Source organism: Sturnira hondurensis, unplaced genomic scaffold (genome assembly GCF_014824575.4).
Source record: "Sturnira hondurensis isolate 20B ecotype Veracruz unplaced genomic scaffold, ASM1482457v3 Scaffold0008782, whole genome shotgun sequence".
NCBI classification, from domain to species: domain Eukaryota; kingdom Metazoa; phylum Chordata; class Mammalia; order Chiroptera; family Phyllostomidae; genus Sturnira; species Sturnira hondurensis.
In genome coordinates, this window is record NW_028081413.1 from 6,130,961 (window position 1) to 6,158,644 (window position 27,684).

General features: G+C 39.5%; 1 protein-coding gene across 2 annotated transcripts in view; it reads left to right on the forward strand.

The window, feature by feature from the left end:
- The window catches only part of AQR (aquarius intron-binding spliceosomal factor), a 92,031-nt gene extending 67,236 nt beyond the window's left edge, over positions 1 to 24,795 (forward strand). Inside the window, exons 26-36 of one of the 2 annotated variants that reach the window (XM_037056127.1) lie at positions 688 to 897; positions 2,600 to 2,737; positions 5,831 to 5,902; positions 6,975 to 7,162; positions 7,784 to 7,955; positions 9,808 to 9,978; positions 13,874 to 13,959; positions 18,007 to 18,181; positions 19,291 to 19,404; positions 20,444 to 20,598; positions 20,641 to 24,795. In XM_037056127.1, the coding sequence (XP_036912022.1) occupies positions 688 to 897; positions 2,600 to 2,737; positions 5,831 to 5,902; positions 6,975 to 7,162; positions 7,784 to 7,955; positions 9,808 to 9,978; positions 13,874 to 13,959; positions 18,007 to 18,181; positions 19,291 to 19,404; positions 20,444 to 20,598; positions 20,641 to 20,797 (1,638 nt within the window). In that variant the 3' untranslated portion in view covers positions 20,798 to 24,795. Of the gene's footprint in view, positions 1 to 687; positions 898 to 2,599; positions 2,738 to 5,830; positions 5,903 to 6,974; positions 7,163 to 7,783; positions 7,956 to 9,807; positions 9,979 to 13,873; positions 13,960 to 18,006; positions 18,182 to 19,290; positions 19,405 to 20,443 lie in introns of both variants that reach the window. The other variant, XM_037056126.1, reaches the window with a different exon arrangement.
- Positions 24,796 to 27,684: the final 2,889 nt, after the last annotated feature.

Genomic DNA, 27,684 nt, shown 5'->3' on the forward strand with positions numbered 1-27,684 from the left:
CCCAGAAGGTCTCTTGGCAGTAGATTCTGCCTAAGGACCACACTTTGCGAAACACTGAAGCTTTAACAGAAAAGACTTGGGAGAATTACAAAAGTTAAGGTTAATTAAGTAGGAGCTTCATGGTAGTCATGGATAACATTATACCAGGATGTAATTGAACTCTATCACAGAACTCATAAAATTAGCTTTCAGATGTGTACTGAACTTAACCAGAAGTTCTTTAAGTTCTTTATAAATGTACTGAAAAGAATTAGAAAAATTATAAAAGTCTGAGAGAAGGGTTAAGTGCCAAATTGACTAAAAAACTGCTAAAGCTGAACTGACCGTATATGGAGAAAAACTGAGATAATGAAAACGTAGGGAATATCTTCATTTGGGTTAAGCCTTAATAATAAACTGCCTGGCATGAATGGAGAATCTGAAATGTCTGAGATAAAGTCCCACAAGATGGCCCCGACTGAGGTTTTTTCCCCTTTCTGCATTTTTTATTAAAAAGACTTTTTCTATAATGTTAAAGGTTACTTTTATAAAAGCAGGGCAATCCCATTACTGACTTTGATAAGAAATACTTCTTTTGGGTCAAAGATCACTTTTCTTTTCCCTAGCAGATCTTATTTTTACTAATTTTTTTTATTTTACCATTTAAAACAATTAGCTGGCAAATTTAACCTCAAGTTCATTTTCTAGGTAATGTCTCGTTGGGAGGAATATATCAGCAAAGTGAAAAATAAAAGTAACTCATCGCCAGATGTTACTGAAGTCTCCACTTTCTTCCCTTTTCATGAATACTTTGCAAATGCCCCACAACCCATTTTTAAAGGTCGATCTTATGAAGAAGACATGGAAATTGCTGAAGGATGTTTCAGACATATTAAGAAAATTTTTACTCAGCTCGAGGTAAGGTTTCTTAAGTAAATTTTTTCTTTAAAGATTTTAAGTTTAGTTTTCTTTTTTTAAGTGAAGTAAATGAAATATTCAGATCTAACGAACCAGATTGTTACTTTTAAGTGAGCTGATTGCAAATATTTATAGTTCTAGTTCAAAAAAATTAGATATGAATTGAATGCACATTATTCTGGCTTTTCTGGTGTGAAAGTTTTAATATTTAAGAAAAGAATGCCTTCATCAGCAGATTCAACAGTGGTTCTCTGGACTGGAATTTGAGACGGCCACGTGGCCACTCTGAGTCCTTCGTGCCACTTTTTCAGTGAGGTCGCTGGTTAGCCAGGATGGTTGATGCTGATCACTGAGGTGAAGCAAGAATGACCGCTGTGCAAAGGGGACAGAGGAGAATATGTTGGGACCCAGGGGCACCCCCTGGAGTGCTTCCTGGTGTTCTCATTCCTGGTGGGAAATGTCACTGGAGGACGACTATAGCAGTCCTGTAAAGGCAGCACGTTCAGACCCAGGCTCCTCAGTAAGAGGGTTTGGGATTATTCCAGGTGAAAGGGCAGAGACTTTGCCTCTTTTGTCTTTGTACCTTTAAATACATTTATATCCCTACTTCCTAGAATAGTATCAGGCACATAGTACATATTCAGTAGATATTAATATGTGATAAGGGTAGGTGGGTAGATGGCAAATAAAGAATAATAAATGCATAGTGTGATAATAAAAATTTAAGACCTGCAGAACAATATTATACTATGTTTATAATTACATAAACAAAAAGTAAAATGATAAGAACATAATTATTATAGTAGCTATCTGGGGAGGGGGTGTCTCACCTGTACCTATAATGTTTTAATTATTTACAAACCAAAATAAGAATGTTGTTTAAAAAGTCTATGTTAAGTATGATGCAATGTTTAGATTTGACAAAAGTCTGCTTGTTTACGCCTCGCATCCATCTGTTGTCCATCCCCATGCTCTGCTCCATGGGGGATCCTCTGCCATGGTCAGGGGCTGATCCTTGCAGATTTGATTTCCCTGCTTCCCATATCAGCAGTCTTTTACTGGGTTTAGCCAATGAGAATTGTAGAAGAAATAAAAGAAGAAGAAAAGTCAGGATATTTCTCCACCGCTTCTGTTTGCCATGGGCTCCATCTCTTGTGTGGCTCCAGTCTCTGCTGGCCCGGGCACCTGCGGTTCCTTGTCCCTGGGCTCTGACCGCACTGCCTTCTCCCTTTGTCCTTCTTAGCCTAGGAAAGTCGTAACCTCCTGCTGTGGTTACTCTGCCTTACTCTGCCATTCCCTCAGTGGCTTTTCTGCTCCTCGGTCCCCTGTGTAATCAGTCCCCTGCGTTAAATTCCCTTTGTTATGAATACCTGAATTGGTTTCTGTTTTTCTGGAGGGACCCGGAGTAATATAGGTACAGTGGTGATTAGTATTTTATTCAGCATTCTTGTTGATCTTGCACATGTTTTACCTTGTACAAAAAAACAGTCCAAATTGTACCTTGAATATCAATTGTTACTTGGATTCACTTAGTACCTAATTAATAATGAAAAGAATTATGGTTCTTGAGGCCTAGTCTATGATATATTTACATTAACTTACCAGGAATTAAGTTTGATTAACTGGATTGTGTGCATGTATGCATAAACTATGTTTATTTTCCTAAAGTAGTTCCTCACTGCCCCCCTCCCCACTCTTTCAGGAATTCAGGGCCTCTGAACTGCTTCGAAGTGGACTGGACAGATCTAAATACCTTTTGGTGAAAGAAGCCAAAATCATTGCCATGACCTGTACTCATGCTGCCTTAAAACGACATGATTTAGTCAAGTTAGGTTTCAAGGTAAAGATTTCTATTTTAGTTCCTCAGTGTATCATTTGTTCAGCTGTTTGTTTTTTTTTTAAATGTAAGCCGTTTCCCTTGGAGATTGGCTTACCTCTTATTGTAGTTTACATTTATAATTACTTAAAAATGTCTCTAAAACTGATAACTTCTGTCTTTATGTGATTGGTGAACTCTAAATGTAATTTTTCTATGTAATATGTCCACTAAATAACATTATAACCATATGATTATCTAACCAAATTCTAATACTTGTAAAGGTAGATTAATATATTTTCCCTATATGAAAAAAATCTCTGAACAAAACTAAAAGCTTTAAAAATAACACCTGGCGTCCTGGTCAGGTGGTTCAGTTGGTTGGAGCATCAGGCCGCACACCGAAATCTGCAGGTTCGATCTCCAGTCGGGGCACATGCAGGAGGCAAATGTTTCTCTCTCACATCAGTGTTTCTCTCTCTCCTTCCCTTTCTTTCTCTCTAAAACCAATAAACACATCCTGCGGTGAGTTTAAATAAATAAATATCATTTGGCAGTGTTTTTTATCTATATGCTTGCATCGTTCACATTTCAAGCACACATTCAGTCCCAGTTATTTGTTCATTCAATAAATAAAAGCCTTCCATATGAGGATATGGAATACTCTTATTTAGACTATAAAGATGAGATATTAAATGACTTAATTACATGATAAAGACAGAGAGTTAAAGAGTGTAATATAGCCTGTGACTCAGTGGAAGTGGAATGTAATAATTGAGCAGTAAGTGTGAATTTTAGGCTCTGATTTTGCTAATGATACTGACCTAAACTCTAATTTTAATGCAAGTCATTTAACTTTTCTGCAACTGGTGTATCTGTACTTGTTTAAAATAGGGTTAATGTACTATGTTGGATGAAGAGTTGGAAAAGCGTTTGTTGTTGATGAAAGTAACCGACAGTTTTTTTACTGTTACACACTCATGGAAAGATAGGCGCTAAATAAATCCGAGCTGACAGGTTGTTCCCAAATGCAGGGCTCCTCAGCTCTGAGGTAGGACAGGCACGATGCTCTAACGATGCTCTAACGATGCTCTATTAAAGGGTGGTGTGAACTTCCCTCTCGCAAATTACTAGTGAGAATTTTTCACCTAAATATTTTATTTTGGGAGCTGACATAAGATATGCTTTCAATTCGATATGAAATCATATTAGTTCAGTAACAAGGGGAAATGATGCATGTTAAAATTAGCATCTTATACTTTCATACAGCCTTTCGGGTTCGTATTCGAAAAAATACTACTTGTAGCTTGTCACAGTTTTATTAATCATTTTCCTCACATTGTTGTACACATCTAAAGATAGTGTGAGTGCTGATAGTATCTCTTAGATTTTTAATGTTTTTAATTTTAAAGTTTTATTTTTATACAACTTATACATGTATCTGATTTAAGAGTTTAACAACCTTGATCTGCTTAAAATTTTAAAAGGCAGTCCCTACTCCCTGATCCTCCCCAATTATTTCATCTTTCAACTCTTTGTATATCCTTCAATATTTTAATCTATATTAGTAGAGAATATTAAATTTCCATTTTAGTTCTTGTCTTTTGACTCTGTGCTGTACGCAAGGAGACATGCATGCACGTTCGTGGGCTTTCTCCTTCTTAGTATTTCCAGTATGGTGTGGCGTGGTTTTACTTTGTGACTAAAATCTGCTTTTTTAAAAGCTATATATACATACACACACACACACACACACACACACACACACACGGGTATTTATAAGTTAAATTGCATTTTCAGAGTTTTCCAGAAAGCGAGCTCTTTAAGCTGTCTTCTTTGAGCTTCCCCCATTCTCTTGCTTGGTGTATCTATTATCCTGAGAGTCCAGGCAGGGACTTCTGTAAAAGTGCGTATTTTTGGACTCCTCCTCTGAGCTCACACCAGGATGACATAACTGTCCCCCTACCTGTCACTTCCTCAGAAAACAAAATAAGAAGAGAAAACCTTAAAAATAGGAAACAAATGAATTCTAATATGTATTTATGAGATTCTCAAAGAAGGTATTTTACCAGTAAAATAAGGAGTAAGATACACTATGTAGCCATCAGACATAGAGGGGAAAGATAAGACATGTTGAGAAGTGACGAAGAAGAGAATTAGGCAGATAAAAGAGAAATAATCATCAAAGAAAGAATGAGATCTCATGTTGGAGAGAGAGCTTGTTTATTATTTTACAGCTGCGCAGTGCCCAACATTGCTATAAACTGGGCTGGTGAGAGGATGCAGGCATCAACAGGTAAATATACAGAACTGCAAATTGTGATGTGCTGTGAGACAAAGAAAAAGAATATTTGGAAACCCATTTTAGATTGGGAGATCAAAGAAGGCTTAATACAGTGGGGTTCAACCTGATATTTTGAGAATGAGAAAGAGCCAGGCAAGCACAGAGAGAATAGCATGTGCAGAGGGCCAGAGGTGGGAAATGGTTTTGCTGTTTATGAGAAAATGAAATTGGTCAACGTGGCTGAAGCTTAATAAGGAGAAGGCAGATAAAGGAGAGGAGGTCGGGGGCCAGGTTGACTAGAGATAGGCCCTAAGTTAATATATCTGTTGCAGGCCACTTTAAGGGCTTTTTTGTCCTAGGACGATTGGAAGCCAATGACGGCTTGACACCAGGGAGGGGAAGTGATTAGATGGCTGCTGCATCAGTGATTTAGGGGGTGCAAGACAGGAAGGGGGGGCTGGTAAAAGGTGACTTGCAGTAGTCAGAGTAGTGGCTTAAATCAGAGCAATAGCGGTGGTAGAAATGGAGGAAACAAACAGATTCAAGAGGGAGGTTTTGAAGCTAAAGTGATAATTGAGCAGTAAGTGTGAATTTTCAGCCCCTGCCTCTTGCGCACCCCCTTCTGGGGGCCTGGCCCGCAACCCAGGCACGTGCCCTGACTGGGGATGGAACTGGCACCCCTTGGTTTGCAGGCAGGGACTCAGCCCACTGAGCCACCCCAGGCAGGGCTTCTTTTTCGTTTGTTTGTGTATGCACGGTGGTCGTGGTTAGGACAGCAGTTGTTTGGCTTTCACGCTGTCTTTGATCAACTTTCCCGTTTCTCCTTTTTTCAGTATGACAACATTTTAATGGAGGAGGCTGCTCAGATTCTGGAGATCGAAACTTTTATACCTCTTCTTCTACAGGTAAGATACTGAGGTCTGACACAATGTAAAATCTGAAGAATTCCCAGGGGCAGCATTGGAAAGCTAGATCATTTGAGGGTGCTGATTGCCATAAGTATGTATTTTCCCTAACATCATTATGTTTGATATTCTATTTTAAGCTTGTAAACTTCCTTTAATCTATTCACTGGCTATTTAGTAGTTTGTGTTGTTTCTGGGAGTACTATTTAAAAATTCACAGTTCATTTCTAAGTTTTGAAAAGAGTAATTTTAATCAAGAAAATTGCATTTTTATGCAGTTTGGATGGAAGATAAGCTATATTTTCATCTCTTTTAGAGTTGTTTTTAGAATTATTTTTGATGCTTACTGGGTACATTGTTTTTCTTTATTTTATGCCTAAATTTTTTTGAGCTACATGATGATGTTTAAGTAAGTTTCTTATTATACAATAATAGTCTTTACTTTGGAAGCATTAAAAACAAAATGTGGAATTCCCAATTTAAGAATAAAGAGTGCTCTAACTTACAGATACACTGGATTCCAAAAGTAGTTTTACGAGCCAAGTTATTTGGGACTTGAAGTGTATTTTGTCAGCATACGTTTCAAGGAATAAGAAGACACATAGAGTAGGAAATTGAAATAGTGTAAGAAATTTTAAAAGGTGTCATTTTTATTGCTGTTGGGGCTTTAGAACTGGCTCTCTGCAAGGCTGTGACATGGGGTGTTGACTTGGACATCTTTTTGCTTCCCTGCATGTGCGTCTGCTTCCCTCTATGCTCCCCTTGCCAAACTCTGACCTGAGCCTCCCAGACCTCTTTGGATTACCCCACCTGTTGAAATGGGGCAATTCCATGCTTGCCCCCGCAGTCCCCCTTCCTCACACACTGACAGCCAAGAGCAGTGGTGCCCGTACTGGGTTCACAGGTCATTCTGTAATTTGCCAGGTTCCTCTCTCGAGCTGGTGAATATGAAGAATTAGTGAGCTAATGAAGCCGTTTTGTGACTAGCAAGAATCTTGTGCAATAAATTGGAGACTAATAGGGTGGTATATCAGTTAGAATATTTTCCCGGTTTCTCGCTTGTCTTTTCTAGAATCCTCAGGATGGTTTCAGCCGACTGAAACGATGGATTATGATTGGGGATCATCACCAGTTACCTCCAGTCATTAAGAACATGGCCTTTCAAAAGTATTCAAACATGGAGCAGTCTCTCTTCACTCGCTTTGTCCGAATCGGTGTTCCTACTGTGGACCTCGATGCCCAAGGGAGAGCCAGAGCAAGGTAAGCGGGCGGGAGAGGAGAGGGGATTACTCCAATGCAGGGACATCGATTCTGTAATCCAAGTATGTCGTAATGTATTCCATATAAACTCAGCATTCCCATTGTCCAGGAACTGGCCATCTGAATATGTGAAAGCACCTTTATTGCCTTTGGCGTGGGGTGTGAATTAACCAAATTACTTTTTTCACCCGCCCTTCTTTTTATGCCCCCAGGAGATACAGAGTTAGTACCATTTTGAAATACAAAGCAAAAAGCAAAAAGCAAACAAGAAGAGAACACCCAATTCTTACTTCATGAAGTGTACAGGGCCTATCTCATAGTTACCTCAGATTTTCCTCAATTTATAGAAGTTTCCCTGCTTTTTAAATTTCAGTGGAGATAGCGTTTACCTTAGAGAACGCAATGGAGCTGACATTTCTGTAATGTCATCTACGTTCTGATTTGGTTAGTTGCAGTAGGGAGGCAGAGGTTGAACATGCATTACTGCTAGGAAGATAAGCACAGACTGGGTGCCTTGAAAATTAAGAGGAACAGCACAGTCCCTTAGAAATGCTCTTATGTATGTTAAAGGGGATTTCACCTTGCTGACAATTCCTGTTGGGGGGGCTTGTTTTTGGAAAGTTTGTGCAACCTCTACAACTGGCGATACAAGAAACTAGGCAACTTACCCCACGTGCAGCTCTTGCCGGAGTTTAGTACGGCAAATGCTGGCTTGCTGTACGACTTCCAGCTCATCAACGTCGAAGACTTCCAGGGAGTAGGAGAATCAGAGCCTAATCCTTACTTTTATCAGGTAAGAAAAGAACATGAAACTTGTAAGTTTACTTTGCAAATATTGGGCTGAATTACTACCTAGATCAGTTACACAGAACCATTTGACTAGTCTTTGAATGAAGGATATTAGATCCCGTCCATACAGATAACACAAAAAAATTAATTTTAGATGGAGTGATGATACATACTCAAAAGAACCTATAAGCAAATGTTCTAGAAAGCAAATGTTCTAAAATATTGATGAATGTATGATGTTCAGGTGAGAAAGGTCTTATTAACTAAGCTTGTTACCAAAAGCAAAAATCATAAAGAAACATACAAGTTTGAGAAAAATTTATTTTCAGTATTTAACAAATAATAGGTTGAGGTCTGAATGTGTATAGAACTCTTATAAATCACTCTTTTAAAAAAAATCAGCACCCCAACAGAAAAATGCAATAAGGACAAGAATATGCAATTTGTACACACAGGAATGTATAGATTTATAGCAAGCATAAATCATTGAAACGTATTTCCAGCTCCATAGGAGTAGATTTGGGGAATTTTTATACTCATGCAAAACTAGTAGGAAAGTAATTGGGTAGACAGATTGTCAGTGTGTATTAAAAGCACAATGTTCTCACTTCTAGGAATTCATCCTTTAAAAAATTAAATGAATTTTTCCAAAGACTGGTATGCTGAAATGCTTATTTTAGCTTTTTCTTTTACTACAAATTATTTTGGAAATGGGAGATGACCTGAATAATCATATTACTACCTGTGCCATATAATGAAATACTGAATCACCACTAAGAATGATGACATTATCTATAACTTGGTTTACTAACGGGAGAAATGTTTATGCTGTGTTAAATGAAAAAAATCAAATTCAAGTGTATCTATAGTGACCCATTTTATTTTTAAAAAGAAGCAGAAAAGCACGTATAGAAAATATATGCTGATAATCTACACAAAAATATATGCCAGCATATACACCAAAAAATTTCTTTTACCTGTGTTAGAGTTGATGCTTAGATAAATGTAGTTTACTGTTGATAAGAAAATCAATGAGATTTACAGTCATGTGACTTCTTTTCCCTCCTGTCTTCCAAAAAACTAGAAGATTTAAGAGATATCTCAGGCTGTCTAAGTGTCACCAGAATATAAATGATTTTTCTGAAGGTCTTCCTGTAATTTTCCTGTTTCCTTAACATGAAATCCAGCTTTTTGTCTTTCCTTTTAGATTGTCATGTTATGCTTATATTCTCATTTTACTTTCTTCCCTCATCTCATACTTCCAGTTTAGTCTCTACTGAACTGGACTAAATAGGCTTGTGTATGCTTCCTGGCTTTCAAGTTCAGTCAAGCCTTGGTTTTAAACTCCTTCTCACTGATCTATAACCAGTCCCCTCAGGTCACAGTAAGCCAGGCTGACCAGTTTGGAGCCACGTCCTCTTCCTGCCTAAAGTGCTCTCTGGTAGAGGACTTTATATTGCCTTCTAGGCAGTCGCCTCGCCCATTTATGTCAGTTTCTCTCCGTAACCATAGTCCCAGTACACACCATAGCAGGACCTTTCTGATCTGTACTGTGACCGTCGTGGTCCCAGAAATGTTAGTCTTTAGGTTGGTAACTTTTATTTTATGATATTGCATATATTACAATTTATGGCAAATGTCAAGCAGTAATATTTACATTATTCTATGTTTATTATCAGTGTCATTCTAGGATAAGATTATTCATCGGCTTTATATAAGATGTTCACTTGTCCAAATTACTTAACTCTTCACCTCTTCAAGAGTGATAAATGAACAGATGTGCTAGGGAGCCATTTTTTCTATAAAATGGAAACAACAGGACACAAATGCTCAGCCCGGTTATGTCTGCATTGCAGAATCTTGGGGAGGCGGAGTACGTGGTGGCTCTCTTCATGTACATGTGCTTACTTGGCTACCCTGCCGACAAGATTAGTATCCTAACAACCTACAACGGGCAAAAGCATCTCATTCGTGACATTATCAATAGGCGATGTGGGAGCAATCCATTGATTGGAAGACCAAATAAGGTAATTTTATGAATCTAATACAGATGTTCTCTTATTCTTGATTTTGGTAAGACGGAAAGATTTATATTTATTATGAGTTATTTATATTGTTCCACTTTGTCTTTTTGTTATCTCCTTTTAAAATGTGAGAAAATGCAGTAATAGGGACTGTAAGTAATTCTCTGGCAATCCTATCTCACATAGTTTTTGGTTTGCTTTGAACTTTTGTCTCGGCTACCACACTGAAGGTTTTTATGAGCCGTAATCAGAACTAAATGTGTCTAAAATCTTTTGTTGGCAAAATGATGGGTAAAATATGACATTATTCAGGTACCGTTGGAGTAGAAGTAGGAGTTGTATCACTTTCTGTTTTGTTTGCAAGGGTATGGTCTGCACCGCCTCTTAACTATGTGTGTGTAGGGGGGTGTTTTTTCTTGAAGATAAAGGACAATTGTAAACTGAATCCAGATAAAGGATTTTTTATAAAGGTTTTTTAAAAATTATGTGTAATATAGGCACAGTTATTTAAGATTAATAAATTTTTATTTAAGGAATTTCATGTTTTGATTCCACAAAATCACATGTAACTTGTATCATACTATATTGGACAGTGCTGATCTAGGCAATGAACATAAGTAAGGTTAATAAAATGTTCCCAGTAGACTGGATGCTGGCAATGTAGCCAAGAAAACTTAGTGGGAAAAAATGTTTTGTGGTCATGTCCATAGCAAATAAAAAACTGCTAGACCTAGGATTTTTTTATCTTTTTATTTTTTATGTGATTTGATGGAATAATATCACGTAAAAATGGATATGCTGGATTTTATCAATAAAAGGTGGAAGATTTGAAAGAATAACAAAACATATATTAATAATGATGGAATTGGGACTTTGGTAGTGAACATGGCTGTATAAAAACTCTCTTACCTTTTCTTGGAAATAACCCAAAAGTAAGAGGGAAGTGGGAGGAAGAAAGGACAAACCCCGTTTTTAGTGAGATGACACAGTCATATGCGTAAAATCATGAAGGAATTATGGGAAGAAGAGAATTTGGTGGACTAGTTTCTCCAGGCTGGCAAAGTGCACTTCCTGCAGACGAGTGGCTCCGAAGGGTGAGGGCCACATCCCTGCATCAGTAATGGGTGCGGACTGGGGCGAGCAGAAGCCTTCTGGGTCTCAGGTGGATTCAGAGAAGCCTGCAGGTGAGCTACATTTGCAATAGCTTTATTTTCAAATAGCTGTATTTTCTTTTTATATATATATTTTATTTATTTCTTTTTAGAGAGGGGGGAAGGGAAAGAGAAAGAGTGGGAGAGAAACATCAATGTGTGGTTGCCTCTCATGTGTCCCCTACTGGGGACCTGGCCTGCAACCCAGGCATGTGCCCTGACTGGGAATCAAACCGGCAACCCTTTGCTTCACAGGCCTGCGCTCAGTCCACTGAGCTACACCAGCCAGAGCCAAATAGCTGTATTTTCAAATAGACCGTCTCTGTAGTTGCAGAGTAAAAGAGAACCTCCTGTTGTGAAACCATCCAGCCTGTAGAAATCAGCCCTGCTCACCCCAACCTAATATCTTAATCAGTGATGAAATAGTGGCAAAAAAGAAACTAGCACAGCTTGATTATATAGGGGAAAGCAGATAAAGAGCTTCAGAACATACTAATTGACAAGATACATGTTCCAGAAAACATGTTGGCATGGAACATGAAAATTTTGAATACATATTAGCTTTGAATTTTAAGGTACTTAATGAAATATCTATCTCTGTAAGGGAGCTACAAAGAAGAGAAATTGAAGAGGGCAGGAAGAGTCAAAATGTGAACTAGAAGAAAATAAAACGAAGTCATAGAAATGAAGACAAAACCGAGAGCACTGCAGTGAGGAACAGGCACTGTAAAACACTCCCTAAGGGATATAGAGAGTGAAAATGAGGAGCTAGTAACTTTTGAAAGGTAGAAAGTTTAGGAAAGGAAGGTTTTCAATATCGGAGTTCTTTTATTTGTAAGTAACAGAAAAACTTAAATAATAAAGAAAGTTTCTCCGTCCCGTAGCAAGATGAAAGTAGCACGGCCCCAGGGCACGGGGGGCGGTTACCGTGAGCCAGGGCTGTTCTCCAAGTCCAGGGTTCATCTCCTCCGCCACTCTCGGTTTGTGAGCCCAGGTCTCAGACAAGCTCTCTCCATGGGGTCGGGATGACAGCAAAACTTCCTAGTATAACTGCTGCAGGCCAGAGCAAAGGACTTGTGTCCGGAATATAAGGACCTCTATCCATGTAAAAGTCATTGTTAAATGATGAAAACTCAATACTAAATTGGCAAATGTATTGAACAGACATTTCACACAGGAAAACATACAAATGGTCAATAAGTCTGTGAAACTGCTTACCATTGTTTGTTGTCAGGGAAATGCAAGGTGAAGCTATAATGATGTACCACTACACTCCCAAGAGAAAAACTAAAATTAGAAAGATCGACCATAGTAAGTGTTGACAAGGGTGTGGAGCAACTGGAATTCTGGAACTGGAACCTGGCTGGTGAATGTGTAAAGTGATACCACAACTTTGGGAAACACTCTGACAGTTTCGTATGAAGTTACACACGCCCTTTCCATACAGCTCAGCAGTTTCACTTTTAGATTTTATCCACCAGCAGTGAAAACATGACACAAAAATACTTACACAAGTTTTCTCATTGCAGTTGCATCCAAAATAGCCCCAAACTAGAGACAACCCAAATGCCATAAACAAGTGAATGGGTAAACAAATGGTGGTATATGCATTCAGTGGAATACTAATCAGCAGTTTTAAAAAGTATGCATTTTAAAAAATATTTTATTTATTTATCTTTAGAGGGGAAGGGAAGGAGAGAGGGAGAGAAATATCAATGTATGGTTGCCTCTCATGCGTCCCCCACTGGGAACTGGCCTGCAACCCAGGCATGTGCCCTGACTGGGAATTGAACCGTGATTGTGTGGTTCGCAGGCCCATGCTCAATCCACTGAGCTACACCAGCCAGGGCAAAAAGTATGAATTTTTAATGTACACAAACATGGATGAATCTCAGGAACATTACACTGAGTGAAAGAAGTTAGACAAAGGGTACATAATTTATTATTCCGTTTTTGTGGAATTCTAGAATTAGGGGGGAAAATTCTGTAGTGACAGAAAGCAGCAGATCAGTGGCTGAGAGGGGTTGGGGGCATGCAGATTTGATGACAAAGGGCCTGAGGTCTTGGAAACTTTGGTCATGGTGGTGGTTGTAGGAGGGTGTGTGTTGTCAGAATTTACCCAGCTGTGCACTGAGCGTGAGTGTATTTTACTGTATGTAAATTATACCTCTGTGAACCTGGGTTAAAAATAAGGGTTCACTTCCTAACAGTAGGGCCACAATTGCAGTCTGTGCAGGATAAACATTTAAACTTTTTGTTGAATTAATGCAAAGGAGATATGTGCCTGAGTACCGATATTATACCAAAATCTCCCTGAATCTTCTTATTCACGCATGCGTTTTCAAACTGAGCAAAAGTACTGTGAAGACTACTTGTGTGTTTTTAGTCCAAGGAAGGCTATGGATGAGAACTGAAATGTGTTAAATAACTGAGCAAACTAAGTTCTGCAGCTGAGCGTCAAACCAGGAGACTAGGTGATAAGCTAAACACAGTCCCTGCTTTGTGAAGTTGAGTAGTCTAGTAGGGGAAGACCATTAATTCCACACACAGTTACTCGGCCATCAGCACAGGTGTGCCGCAGTGTGAATAACGCAGGGACGTGGCCTAATCGGGTGACCGTGGCTCCAGATTTCAGTTTGTGTTCATTGGCTGGTCCTTTGAATTCCAAGAATATGGTCATGTTTGTTTAGGGATTGTTAGAGTCTCATTGTTCAACACATACCATATTCACCCTTTTTTCTTCCTAGGTGACAACTGTTGACAGATTTCAAGGTCAACAGAATGATTATATTCTTCTTTCTCTAGTACGAACCAGGGCAGTGGGCCATCTGAGGTACGTAAGGAAAGACTGTCATAATTTACAGAACTTTACTATCTGCTTCAATTTTAAACTTCCTTGGCAAAGTAGTTTTACTTTTTTCTGTTAAGTTTAAAGTATAATTAATTGTTAGGGCAGCTTTTGATACTGTATGTTGAATATAACAATATCAGATTCAAGCCATCACGTTGCTTCTGAGTTTTTTTGAATCTTAAATGTTTTAGTAGTTTAAACTTTTTTAGTCTTCAGTAAAACTCAGAAATAGCACTTTATCATAAAATCTTAATATATATTCTATATCTGTTGGAAACTTACTATCAGAAATTAAAGGAAATGAAGTGGTTCAGAAGTCTCTCTGGGGTGGGTTTTTCACTGCACAGGATTTCTGATGTTTCTCCAGTCTCTCAGCTTCAGTGTTACAGGATGAAGGGACCATTTGTTCTCCCGGGATTAAGAATTGTCAAAACAAACAGTAATCTATTTTTGTCATTTGTTGTGAAGTATTTATGTGCTAGAGATTTATAGGAATAATATCTCTTCTTATTACAAAGCAGCCATTTAGTTTTATATAAACCATCTCTCATGACTTAATAGCAAAACTATATGGAGAGTTCATTTTATTATTTTATTCAGTAGATATAAAAAGAAAGTTCTCCAAGCTCTCATAATGTTATCATTAAGGTGAGATGTGTTTGGAGCTTAGCCCAGTTATCAGGTTCCATGAGACTGATAACTTTTATGTAAGAGTAAGCAAAGATGGGATGTTTTAAGAGACTGTTTTAAGATAATGACATTCTACAACAGTTTGTTTTTGCTTATTTTTTTAAATGTCAAGCATGTATTTGGAGACTAACCTTTCTAAAAAGTGGTTCCTTTCTCAGTGAAATTTATAGCTAGGTACTGTCTGAATGGGGCATTACTAGGATTTACATAATTAAAATCTCTCAAAAACTCACAGTACGAGTACATGAAGACTGCTTTTCTCTCCTCCCCACCTTTTTTCTTACCCTGTAGGGCTTTGTCTTTTCCAGATTCCCCTGAGTTTAGTTCTGTGCTTTTCTTGGCCTGAGTTTTCTGGAAACTTATTTAAAAAGATGGCAAAATGCTTATTATGAATGAAGGGTTAAAAAAGAACCTGATTTCATATTGCCATACACATCAAGATTTTCTGGGCAAAAATACTGTTATCCATGTAATCAGTCTTTGTATTCACCAAAGTTTGCTCTTGAGTATCTAGCTTCTTCTTGGCGTGGTGGGGGCGGTGCAGGTGATGGTTCAGGTGTTGCTGAAGATGTAGGGGATATGTCAGTTTAACCATTATTTACGTGTCCAGCTACCCAAATTGCTTAGGTACCTTAGCTAGAACTTTATCAAACTTTTTGTAGAATATTTTGTTTTATAGAGATCATCTTTCATGTCTTTCCTTTTGTAATATTTTGTTTCTAAAGTTTGAAGAGACCAAGGAAACCTACTTTCTTTCACCCCTCTCTTAAATCATAGCTTTATTGAGATACAGCTGATGCACTCTACAGTGCACGTACTGTGAGTGTCTGAGTCGGTGGTCGACCATATACCCATAGCATTGTGCAGCCGTCTTCGCAGCCTTCGAAGCCTCCAACACGTCTTCGTGTTGGAGCATTTCTACCAGCCCAGCGAGAAACCTGCCCTCGCCGCAGTCACCCCCGCCTTCTCTCCTCAAGGCCTTGGCACCACTCTTCCCCTTCCTGTCTTTGTAGATTTGCCTGTTCTAGGCACTCTTATAAATGGGATCACTTGGCATAATAATGGGGTTAGGGTCCTTTCATGTTGTACCATGTATGAATACTTCATTCCTTTTTATTGCCAAATAATGTTCCATTGTGTGGATTTATCACATTGTATTTTGCATTTATCAGTCGTTGGATATTTGGGTTGTTTTTTTTAACTTTGTGGTCATTATGAATGATGCTGCTGTGAACATTCATGTACAAGTTTTTATGTGGACATGTTTTTCATTCTCTTGGGCCTCGTTACCTATGTCATGGGTAACTCTTTTAGTTTTCCAGTGCCTGTCATATTTCTTTTGCTTATGTCTTTTTCATCCAGGGTGATTGTACAGGAGCCAGGCTATTCAGCTTTAGTTCCAGAGACCTGACTTAGGATTCCGAGCACTCTTTAGAAGCCAGAGTAGTGAGACATTTCTACTCCCTTTTCTAGTATTCAATGTTCTTGCCCCCACCTGATTTGAGTAGCCCAAGTACCAACAGAAGTGCCTGGGACTTGTTCCGTGCGAAGCAGTGACGCTGCAGCTTTTTTGTGTCGTGTCCCGGCCAGGGGTTCTATCAGAATGCTGGCTCGTTTAACAGTGCTGTTTCTGTCCAGCCATGTTCTCGGGCCTGTGAAAGGAGGCGGTCATTCTCACTGCCCTGGGTTCAAGATACAGTTCCAAGGAACCCTGTCTACTCATTTCTATTTTTGCCTGGTAGATTGTCATGTTCACGGTGTTTGGTCGTTCATTTAACACTTTGAAATTGATCTATTATTTGGTAGTGCTATATGGGTTCGTGCCATATAGTAGTAATTGTAATGTTTACGGTCTCTGCCTTCATGAAGCTTAGAGTCCACATAGGGAGACACTAAGCATATCCCTGGAAGATACCTGCACTTGAATCTGCAGAAAACTTTAGTCCAACTGCCCTCATGTGCAGTGGGGTCAGTTCAGTATCGCTGCAAGAGCACTGTGTCTGTGCTGTGCCCGGGGCTGCAGAGCCTTCTCCGCAGGAAGGGGAGAACTGAACATTTCCACGGTGTTACCATGGAAGTGTTACCTGCCTCTGCCGCTACCATCCTTTTCTCCCTGACAGCATTGTTTTACCTATACTTTCCTTTATAGTGTTGTGTGAGAAGTCCAAATGCCAGGTATTTCTGGTATTGTACACCTAGTTACCAGTGTTGGAACCACCTCCCTGTAACGTGACCCCTTGGGGGGGTCTAAGGACGTGTGGGGAAAATAAAAAACCGTTGGGTTTGCAGTGACCCAGAAGATAGTATTTCTTCCTGATTCCCGTGTGTCACAACTGTAGAAATTCCTCAAAACATTACTGCAAAGGGATATGTTTTCTTCTGCCTAAATGAACCTCTCGTAGTTTTGTGGGGGTCGGGGTAGGTGTCCCTGGTTATTATATGATCTTCATAATGTTTGATCTCTGTAGCACTCTAATACTTTCATTCACTAAAGTTGTCTTTTTTTGTAGAATACTCACAAATTCAAATAGCCTCCTAAAGCATCTCAAGAAAACAAACTTTTTTGTATTTGGAACCAAAGTGTGTTTTTCTTACTAAAAACCCATAGGAATAGTCACATAAAGTTAGACTTATTAAAATAGCCCTCCTTTTACAAATTTACTTGATTCAAATAAAGTTTTAAAAACATATTCCCCTTAAAAGATAAAGAAAACTGATGTAGTTTATTAGTCACATGTATAGTTCTGTCATTCAATGTAGCCATTTTTATTACTGGTTAGGTGAACATTGAATACTTACTGTAGTCCAGGTATTGAGCCTAGGTACTAGAGTAAATACATGAATAAGGCATGGAATTATGTTATGCTTGTATCATATCATCATACTATGTGTTTATATTGTAATTCTTACAAAAAATATAGAACAATGTGGTGAGAATTATCTGGGAAGTAAAATTTGACTTGGGAAAGTCTGATAATTTGGTAGGTAAAGAGGAAGGGTGGTTCAGACTGATTGAATAGTGGTGACTGACAGCTGAACCATGACACAGATATGGTTACTGAGATCTTTTGAATCATGCATTGGTTATTTTTGATTCCCAACCACACCCTTCCCCCAAAAAATAACCACTGTAGAGATTAGTAATAAAGCATTAACTTTGTACTCAGTTCACTAGTCCCGTAACATTGTTTAACTTAATGTCTGCTCTGTTAAGTTTTGAAAAAAATTAACTTTTATTGACACAGCCTAATAAGAGTATTTCATGAAGTATATAAGAAAAAGCTGCATAAATAACTTTATTAATCTTGATATGTGAATTAACTTTGTTTTTTCCCAAAGGGATGTTCGTCGCTTAGTGGTGGCCATGTCTAGAGCCAGACTTGGACTTTACATCTTTGCCAGAGTATCCCTTTTCCAAAACTGTTTTGAACTAACTCCAGCTTTCAGCCAGCTCACGGCCCGCCCACTTCATTTGCATATAATTCCAACAGAACCTTTCCCAACCACTAGAAAGGTAAGACTTTTTTATTCATCGCATAGAGCTGCATTCTCCTATAGATGACCCCATTAGCTAGAGACATCATCAAAAAGTTCACCAATCACTGGTTTAGAGTGCTGCTTGCATTAAGGAACTAACTTAGATTTTCTATATAAAAATAATATATGCCAGCATTTATTGAGTACTCACAATGTAGCAAGCAATTAGTTCTTTACAGACATGACCTCATTCCATCTCAGAAACAGCCCTGTTCAATGGGTTTTCTTACTAACCTAACTTACATATGCAAAAATGGAGAATTAGAGAAAGTAATAAATGGTGGGACTTTATAAACATTTTATAATTAAGTGTAAATAGCAAAGTTGTTTATCTTTATTTAGTACAGTTTAGGAAGAAGAGCAAATTTTGCATTTTCTTCATTTGCTTTACCCACAATGATAGAGCACTGTTTCTCAGATTGCTGTCAGAAACCGCCCCGTCAGACTCACCTCATTCTGTCTCAGACTTACTCAGTCTGAACCTCTGGGGCCTGGAGCCCACGCCTCCGTGATTGAACCTCCACCTCCACCAAGTTCACACTTTAGACTACTCTTTGCCAGTGTTTTCGACTATGTAGTTTATTAGGAAAAATTCCTTTTGAATCTTCACCTTCATGACCAACAGTCTAGATATTATCTTCTTACTATAAATGTCAGCTTCTTATTTTTTAGAAAAAAATAAATAAGAAGGATTGTTTTAATATTTTCTTTCTGAATAATCTTGAGAATTGCCTTTGGAGCATATGTAGTATTAGCGACTGTTATTTTAGACTGTATTATTTTTCTATTTCAATTGATTGCATATCTCTCTTTCTTCTACATTAGTTAGCAGACCCAAGCTCATACTTACTTACCAGCCTGAAATTGTATTCAAAGCTAATGACTCTTAGCTCCCTCGCAGTCTCTATATTTTCTAAATTTAAATTGAATCACTCTTTTTAATACTTTATTGGAATCTCACATGTCTTTTCTGTCCTCTAAACCCTAGTAGTGTTTATACATAAAGTGGAGACATGGGCTTTTAATGGAATGTTATTTTTTAGTGTTTTTCCCTTTATATTTAACTTTCTTTTTGCCTTCCTCTAGAACGGGGAGAGACCATCTCATGAAGTACAGATAATAAAGAATATGCCCCAGATGGCAAACTTTGTCTACAACATGTACATGCATTTGATACAGACCACACATCATTATCATCAGGTGAGTTTTCTCAGAACCAACTTTGTTTTTCTTGAAGAATCTTTTGTTTCAGAATAAACCTTCTTTTTAAATGTAAGTATAGTTGGTGTACAATATTATATTAGTTATACTAATTTCAGGTGCACAGGGTAGTGATTTGGCATTTTTACACCTTTACACACCCCGCCTTTCCGCGGTGTGTCGGTGCCGTTCCCCCTCACGTCAGAGTAGATCTTTTGATACTTGGCTCCTTGCAGAAAACTAACCAAATCAAAGTGGGCTGTCATTACTCATACAACATCCATACTTTCAAAACATTTTTATGTAGATATGATTTGGCATAAAATAAATTCTACATATTTAAAGTATATAATTTGATATGTTCTGATGTATAGAGATATACAGATACAAGACGAGTAGGTAGGTAGGTAGGTAAATACACAGACCGACCTGTGAAACCATCTTTGCAATCAAGATAATGGACACATTACCCCAAAAGTTTTCTCATGCTCCTTGGAAATTTCTCTCATTTTTCACTGGTCCCTCTCCCACCTTCTCCAGGCTCTGGGCTCAGCACCTAGAAATCTGGAGCTGCCCTGTGCTCAAGGGGACAGAAGCCTGGTACCCTCCTGCCCCCTCCCCGCCGGGGCTTTGTCCCGCAGCCTGGTTCCTCCCCGCCCTCTCAGGGCTCCTTCACTGAAGTTGGCTGTTCTTGAGTGGGTGTCCCAGTCAGTCCTAATCAGCCACTGTTTTTCCAGGTGTGACAGCAAATTCCTTTGCTAAAAAATCGAATAGGTTTTTTTATTATTTTCCTCTCTAAAGACATGCCATATATTTTTATCATTATCTGTGATACCTGTGTTGGCATATTCTTGGAGTCAGCAAAACCTAGGCCTTTGTCATCAGAGCTATTTCATCTGTGATACAAAATGGCCAGCCGTGTTGTTGAGAAGACTAGAGTGAACAGTATTTATTAGAAGATATGTGAGAGCCTAACTTCATAGGCCAATGTTTTTTTCACTTAAATTAGTTCACATTGATATTTTCTTTTTTTTATTAGACTTTATTACAGCTACCACCTGCTATGGTAGAAGAAGGTGAGGAAGTTCAAAGTCAGGAGACAGAATTGGAAACGGAAGAAGAGGGCATGCCCACACAAGCCGACATACCCAGTCTAACAGATGCTGGCTCTGGTCAAGAAACAATCTCCTCTCCGCCTGAGACCATCCCCAGTCAGCCTGACACCACCCCCAGTCAGCCCGACACCACCCCCGATCAGATAGGAGCTGGTTCCAGTCCTGACGTCACCTGCGCTGTACCCAAGGCCCCTGCTATTGGGACGGGACCCGAGGCTGTGCCAGCCGAGGCTAACAGCTGTCCAGATGTCACACCTGCCCCAGAGGAGACCAGATAGCCAATCGCTAGCCTTTTTGAGGGAGATAATTTCATTCACAAAGTCAAAGTGAAGTTACTTTTTGTATTTTATATTTGCTTTTGCCATTTTGAAATTAATAATATTCATTCCTTATTTTTGTTCGTTGATCAGTGCTCTTCTTGGATATATTTGTAAAAAGTGTATGCATGAACAACATGAATTTTATTTGTTTCATCAGAAGGTAAAATAATCATTCCTTTGATATTCTCATTAATTGAGTATCTGTCATCATACCTACATTAAAATAATTTTTATAGACTATGTAAGGCATACACTACATTTTTAGTGAACTTCAGTGAGGAAACAGAATGTACTGGAAATAATAAGTGCCCCTAAACAAGTGTTGAAATTGAGGAGGAAACAGTTTCTTCTCATATACCAGATGCCCAGTTGTCTTGTTTTTCTTTAACCTTTCTTTCTTGATATAAAGGCATCAATGGCCATAGAATATAGGTTTTTCAAATCCATCAAAGAGGTTGCATGTATTTCCTCCCCCCAAATTTCATAACTTGTCAGAATCACCTAGGGTGTCTCTTTCTCCTTGGGGTCACTCCAGAGCTAATGAATCAGCATCTCAGGGTCGGGGCCCAGGAATCTGCACTTCAGCAGGAGCTTCCTTAGCACGTTTGAGCGGCAGGCACAGTGGCATCAGGAAGGCTGGTGAGTCTGAGCCAGGATTTGTCATTCAGCTCAGCAAGCAGAAGCTGGCAAATCCATCTGAGCAGGAAGATCCAGAGTCGAGGCAGTGAGAGGCAGTGAACTTTGCTCCTCTGTGCAGAGTGGGATTCTGCAGTGCATGCAGAGGTTCTGAGTTTCCTGTCCTATTTAGTTCTCTTGGTAGATAACCAGCCACGAGGAGATACTAGGATCTTGATACTCAAGTACGTTTTGCAAATCAGCAGCATCATTGTCCACTGAAGCTTGTTAGAAATGCAGGCATTTGGGCTGTACCCCAGATCTATTGAATTTCAATCTGCATTTCTTCAAAGTCCCCAGGTGATTCATAAGCACTCTAGTTTGAGAAGCACTGTGCTGAGATGACTGTGCTCTCCTCACATGAATGGTAGTAGAATGATGACCTCTTGGTGGTATAATTAACTGAGCGTGACTGATGTTTTCTGACAAAGACCTCTGCTTGTAAGGCCCTGCGTGTGGTGGTCAGAGAAAGAGGTGAATTTGTACATACGGGGAGGGAGGAATTGCGCTCTAGTTCCCTGTCCCCCATTGTGACGTCTGCTAGAGTGGCTAAGAGAAGCATTTCCCCCAAAGAATCTCCTCTAGCACATGTACCTATGGGCTTCACTAGGTCCCAAGAACCTTTGATGAAATACAAAAGAACTGCACACTGTTCTGAAATGCTTCTGATCCTGACGTTTTAAAGGAATGATCGATTTATTAGGAAATTAAACCCAGAAAGCCAAGTCAATGATACAATATTTTTGAGTGACTAGTGTTGACTCAACCCGACCAGGCTGTGGTGGACATGATTCACTCACCTTACAGTGAGTCTCGCTGCATCAGAACCCAAGAGTAAATGTTGGGTAAGGAAGGGAAATCAAAGTGATGGGATATGAGGGGACTGAAATGCCAAGGAAACCGTACTCGGAAAGCGAGGTCTGCTTGTTGTCCCCGTAAGGAGTGGGCCGGATAGTCTGTTACGTAACTTCTCTGTTTGTAAGAATCTGAAGGCAGATGTTGTGGGCATCTACTTGAGCTCGCACTCACAGGATTATTTCCAGCTGTGAAAATGGGGCATCAGACTAAGCAGAAGGGGAAGAAGCTTTACTGTGTTAGTCCTTCCTAGAAAAGGTGGTTCTTCCTCTCTGTCCTTTCAAGGGCATGAATCATGATACCCGCAACCAAAATAAGCAAACTTTGATGCTGCTGTCTCATTAAGTACACCGTTTTCTGGGTCACATACCTTTTTCTTTGCTGCTTGATTTCCTATCAGACTCAAAAATTTTTTAATTAGAAGATGGGTTAGTCCTTTACCTTTTTCAAAGAAATTTTAAAAAGAATTAGGTGGTAGTCATTGAATTATTTTAAATTATTTAATCACTGGAAAGGCCAATGAGTTGCAGTTAATTATAGGGTTTTTTTAAGGAACTTAGGAGTTCCTTAACAACTCATTTTAAATAATAAGGAAACTGAATCAGGCTGAGCCAGGATGGCAAGTGTGGGAGAGTAGGAGAGAACCCAAGTCTACAGTTCTAGGGTACTATTTTATTTCTTTTTTTCAGTCCCAAGCACACAGGAGTGATTGTTCCATAAATTCGAGAGTTTTCTATTTCATTTAGGGATAGAACAGATACAAATACTCTAGCCGTGTGACCATTTCACATTAGTGTTCCTATTGCTCTCCCTCCTGCTATTCATATCCGAATATGCAGTGATGTGGAATCTATTTTTAAAAACAAGCCAAAAAGACTCATGCAAAGAGAAAGAGTGTGAAATGAAGCAATTCAAGTATTTAGACTTTTTTCACCAAAATGCTGAGTTAAGAAAGTCTATTACCAGCAGTGGAAAATAAATAGCTCCATTGATTTGGGTGAATGAATGAGAAGAGCTAAACATCCGGTCTCTGATAGAAGTTGGTGCGATGATAAAAGTTGAGACGCTTTGCTAGATCCTGGGAGGAATGGGCTGTTTATACTACCATAGGAAATAAAGTTGTTTATAGTCAGGAGACAGCAAATTGTAAAGTTGACCTTGGACTCACTCAGACCTGGCTCAAATTTTAACCTGATTGACTCATCAGCATTTGGACTGGTTTTATAACCTAAGATAAGCCCTAGTTTTATTTATGTACAAAATAAGGAAAAGATTAGTTTGTTTGTTCATGAGGTAATTTGTGTGAAAATATCTGGCCAGTAGGTGCTCGGTAAATACTAGTTGCTCTCTCTCCACTTGTCCCCAAATCTTGAAGCAGCGTAGGATTTTGCCAACCCATCCTCTGATGTGGGTGCTAGCTGTGCCCCTATCCGGAGAGCATGGAGGATGATGAAGAAGGGGGCAGGTGGTGGCAATTGACCTTTCAGGATCAAGAGTCAGGTCTGCCAATTGGGAACCTCTGAATCCGTCCGTTATGACAGTGAGGACAGTCTCTGCCACGGGGAAAATCCAGGCACTAAGAACTGTCGCACTTCTGCTGAGGGCTAAGTTCTCTCAGTTCTGGGTCCTGTACTCCCCTGCCCCTAAATCATCTATTATTGTAGTTACTCAGTCTGGGGCCTTGAATGCGCTTTTCCGTTTATCCTAAAGCCACTCAAATGGTATTTTTAGAGATTTTTTCAATTAAAATTTAAAAAGATTTTCAAAAAAATGCTGACCCTTTTGCACAAGCCAGAAGAGCAATTAAAGACAAGCAGTGCCTTGCTTCCTGAGAAAAATGCCTGGCAGTTAGCCTTTGTATAATCATGAGGCAATCATGTTCATAGATGTTTAAGAATAATACCACTGGAGCTGTACTGAGCCAAGGATGGAGGTGAACACCAGACCATATTTCCTTCGTCCATTGGTGCTCTTCAGTGCCTAGGAAAGGGCTTGGATGCATGGGATCCAGAAGCTTTGGGTGCTGTCGTTCTTCCTCAGAACAGACCAGAGCTCCATCCCCGGGAGCGTGAGCCAGAGCCTAGCGTGGTGGCTGCTGACCCACGCTGGCCAGCTTTGCTGGGTCAGCTCTCTCCCTTTTGGCTTCTACTTACTCCATGGCCGCTTAAACTTTTGCACTTAGATACAAACATGCAGATCCCATTATTTCTTGATATATTTCATAGAAAACACTAGTCTTGAAGCATACTCTTCAAAACCTTCTCCATGGTCAAGTAAGTGTGGGAAACAAGTGATTAGTCCCCTTCTGTTAAATCACTAGGTATCATTAGCTAATTAAAAGTCCTCGGAATTTCTGCTAGACAAAAATCATGTTTAACTATTTAACTGAGCATTTTCTCAAACTGACTTGCCCATAGAACTTTTTTTAAAAAAATGAAGACGCCTTAGGGAACTAGCTCCACAGAACACAGGTTGGAAACCACTGTTTTTTACAGGAGCAGCTGAACTTCGATTGCTTCTTAGAAAATAACAACCGGCCACCCTGAAATATGCCACTTTAGCATAAAGATTGTTTTGAGCTGAAGCCAACTGGGAAGAGTAGGTGCAGGAAGAACTCCGTCCTGCTTCTGCCCAATAGCGGCAGGGGACAATTGTCCCTCTGTGCGGTGGCTCCTCCCCTTCCGTCCTCACCCTGGAAACAGACGGTACTAAGATGAGACTAAACAGACCTTGACTGAAATAGCCCTGACTTTCTATTAGTCTCCCCGTGTATTTACTTTTCCACAGTTTGCCTCCCTAGAAGCCTAACCCCCTTTTCTTACCTGTTTGCTTCCCCATTTACCGCCCAGTGTTAATATGTTGTGTCAGCTTCCAAGCCCGGCTGCTGCTGTTGAGTTATTGTGTCTTTCTGTGTGGCTCCCGTGGAAGGAAAGGTTAAAATATCCGTTGAAGTTGCTTTTATAAACTTGACCACTTTGGGATTTTTTTCTTCTGGTTTTTAGTTTAGTGGTTTACAAATATATATATATATATATATATATATATATATATATATATATATATATATATGCTTTTTCTCCTGTTAATCAGCCTTTTGTCAGTTTTATTCCCAGACCTCAGCCAAAGAACTTAAGGTAGAAAGTTTTTCTTCCCCTACCAAAAAAAAAGACTCCAATACATTTTTTGCTATAGATGACCAGAGGCTGCAGTAACACGGCTGCAGAGGAAACTAGAGGTGAAGTTACCTGTGCAGAACTTCACATCGCAGTATAATTTGGCCAGTGTCACGTGGTATTAATAGAAACAGCCTGAAAGTGCAAGTGAATAACCATTTGATCAACAAACTGACATCTCTTCACATGAGATCCAACGCAGCAGTCACTGGGCATTCTCCTGTACTTTTTCTGAGACGTCAGCATTTCACACTAGGCTTTTCTCATTTTTTTACCATGCAGTGGGAAAACGGTTTATAGTTCCAGTGGATCTTATGTTCTTAGTTCTTTAAACATTTGTTTTTTTAGAAAGTTTAAATGTTCCTTTAAGAAAGTGTATGTTTCAAAAAGGGAAAGGAATGGCCAAAAGCCATGGGCCAGAAATAATAGAAGAAAATTAAGACAAGTCTAAAGAAAGAAGACATTTCCCTTCCCGAGAACGTTTAACACAGAGGGCCCCAAAGGTGCCACGCATCAGACGTGTTGAACTCTCTTGGTTGCTCTCCAGAGATGGCGTCTCCACGACCCCCACCTTCCCGTCGTTGGCGTACACTGCACACTCACCGACATGCCTCTTCTGCAGTAAATCTGAGTGCAAACATCTTACTGGTAGCTGCTTCTCCTTGGGAGATGTGCAGCGTAATATAGAAATAGCTCTTTTGAGAAATTGATTTTATTGACATTTTTCAAGAGTTCCGGACAGGAAGTGGTCCTATAAAATACTCTCTTTTTCTTCTTTAGCTCATTAGGTTCACTTGGAGGTGGGAAGTCCTTCTGGGTTTTTTGTTCAGTTGTTTACAAATCAATGTGCTTCTTGTGTCGCTGTATTTTCATTGTCCCTTTGCTTTCAGCAGTGCCTTCAGGTGCTGGTTCCTTCGATTCCCAGGCTGCCCCAAGAACAGTAGTGAAACAGGAGTAGACCTGCTTTATTTGTGTTTTATGTTGCTGGTTGACCACTTTTCACAGGAGTGGAGTGAGTTAAATACAAGGAAAAGTTGGAGGATGTCTTTGAAACTGTGTCATTCTGGTACATTCATAGATGACTGAGCACTACTGTGTGACAGAAAACAGTGTTGGAAATGCCCGTTAATTCACAGGTGAGAGCACCGAGGCTTTGGGTGATCTGCCTTGGATGCCGCAGTCGGCTGAACCAGGACCAGACCCGCCGCCTGCCTTTCGGGCAAATCCCTTACCATGCTGCTCTTTAAACTTACTTGAGACGAGTCAAAGTAGAAAAAGCAACACCTGACTCTACACATAAGCCGGGAAAGAATTCCTCCCAAGGTTAGAATAGAACATCAGAGAAGAGACTGCCTTGCCAGAATCAGAATAGGATATAAGAGGTCTATGGACCGCTTATGCTTCAATGTTTACAATGTTTACACTCCTGTGTGAAAGTCAACCTAATGCTTATTTTGGCTTGGAAAAGGGGAAACGTAGTGGAAGGGGACTCCAGTAAGTAGTCGATGTCTCCAAAAATGCTAGTTAATTATCTTAAAGTCAGAGCAGGTTATATAGTTTTTAGGCAGTGTAATATATAATAAGGGGAAGATAAGACTTACTAAGACTTTCACTTTACCATTATACATCCACTGGTTCAGCCCCCCAATTTCGCTCTACTTACCACAAAGCCAGCATTAGCACATTTGGGAGCTAAAATGAGTGTCCAAGTGAGTTGAAGTTCTCAGGAGTATAAGTCTAATTTAAAAAAAAAAAAACCTCAGGCCCTGGCTGGTGTAGCTCAGTGGATTGAGCGTGGGCCTGCGAACCAGAGGATCGTGGTTCGATTCCCAGTCAGGGCACATGCCTGGGTTGTAGTCCAGTCCCCTGCAGGCCAACTCCCAGAAGGGGACACACAAAAGGCAACCATACATTGATGTTTCCCTCTCTCCTTCCCCTCTAAAGATAAATAAATAAATAAAATCTAAAACAACAACAACAACAAAAAACCTCAAACTAATCGAGTGTGGTAAGACTTTTAGAGGCTACCAATGCTCCTATTGATCTAGTTGGGTGCATTAAATAAAAGGTCAGGCTCATCTGAGCAAGTAACGAATGTGTCTCCGCAGAAATGCAGTCCTAGCTGTGATAAAAGGAGTCAGC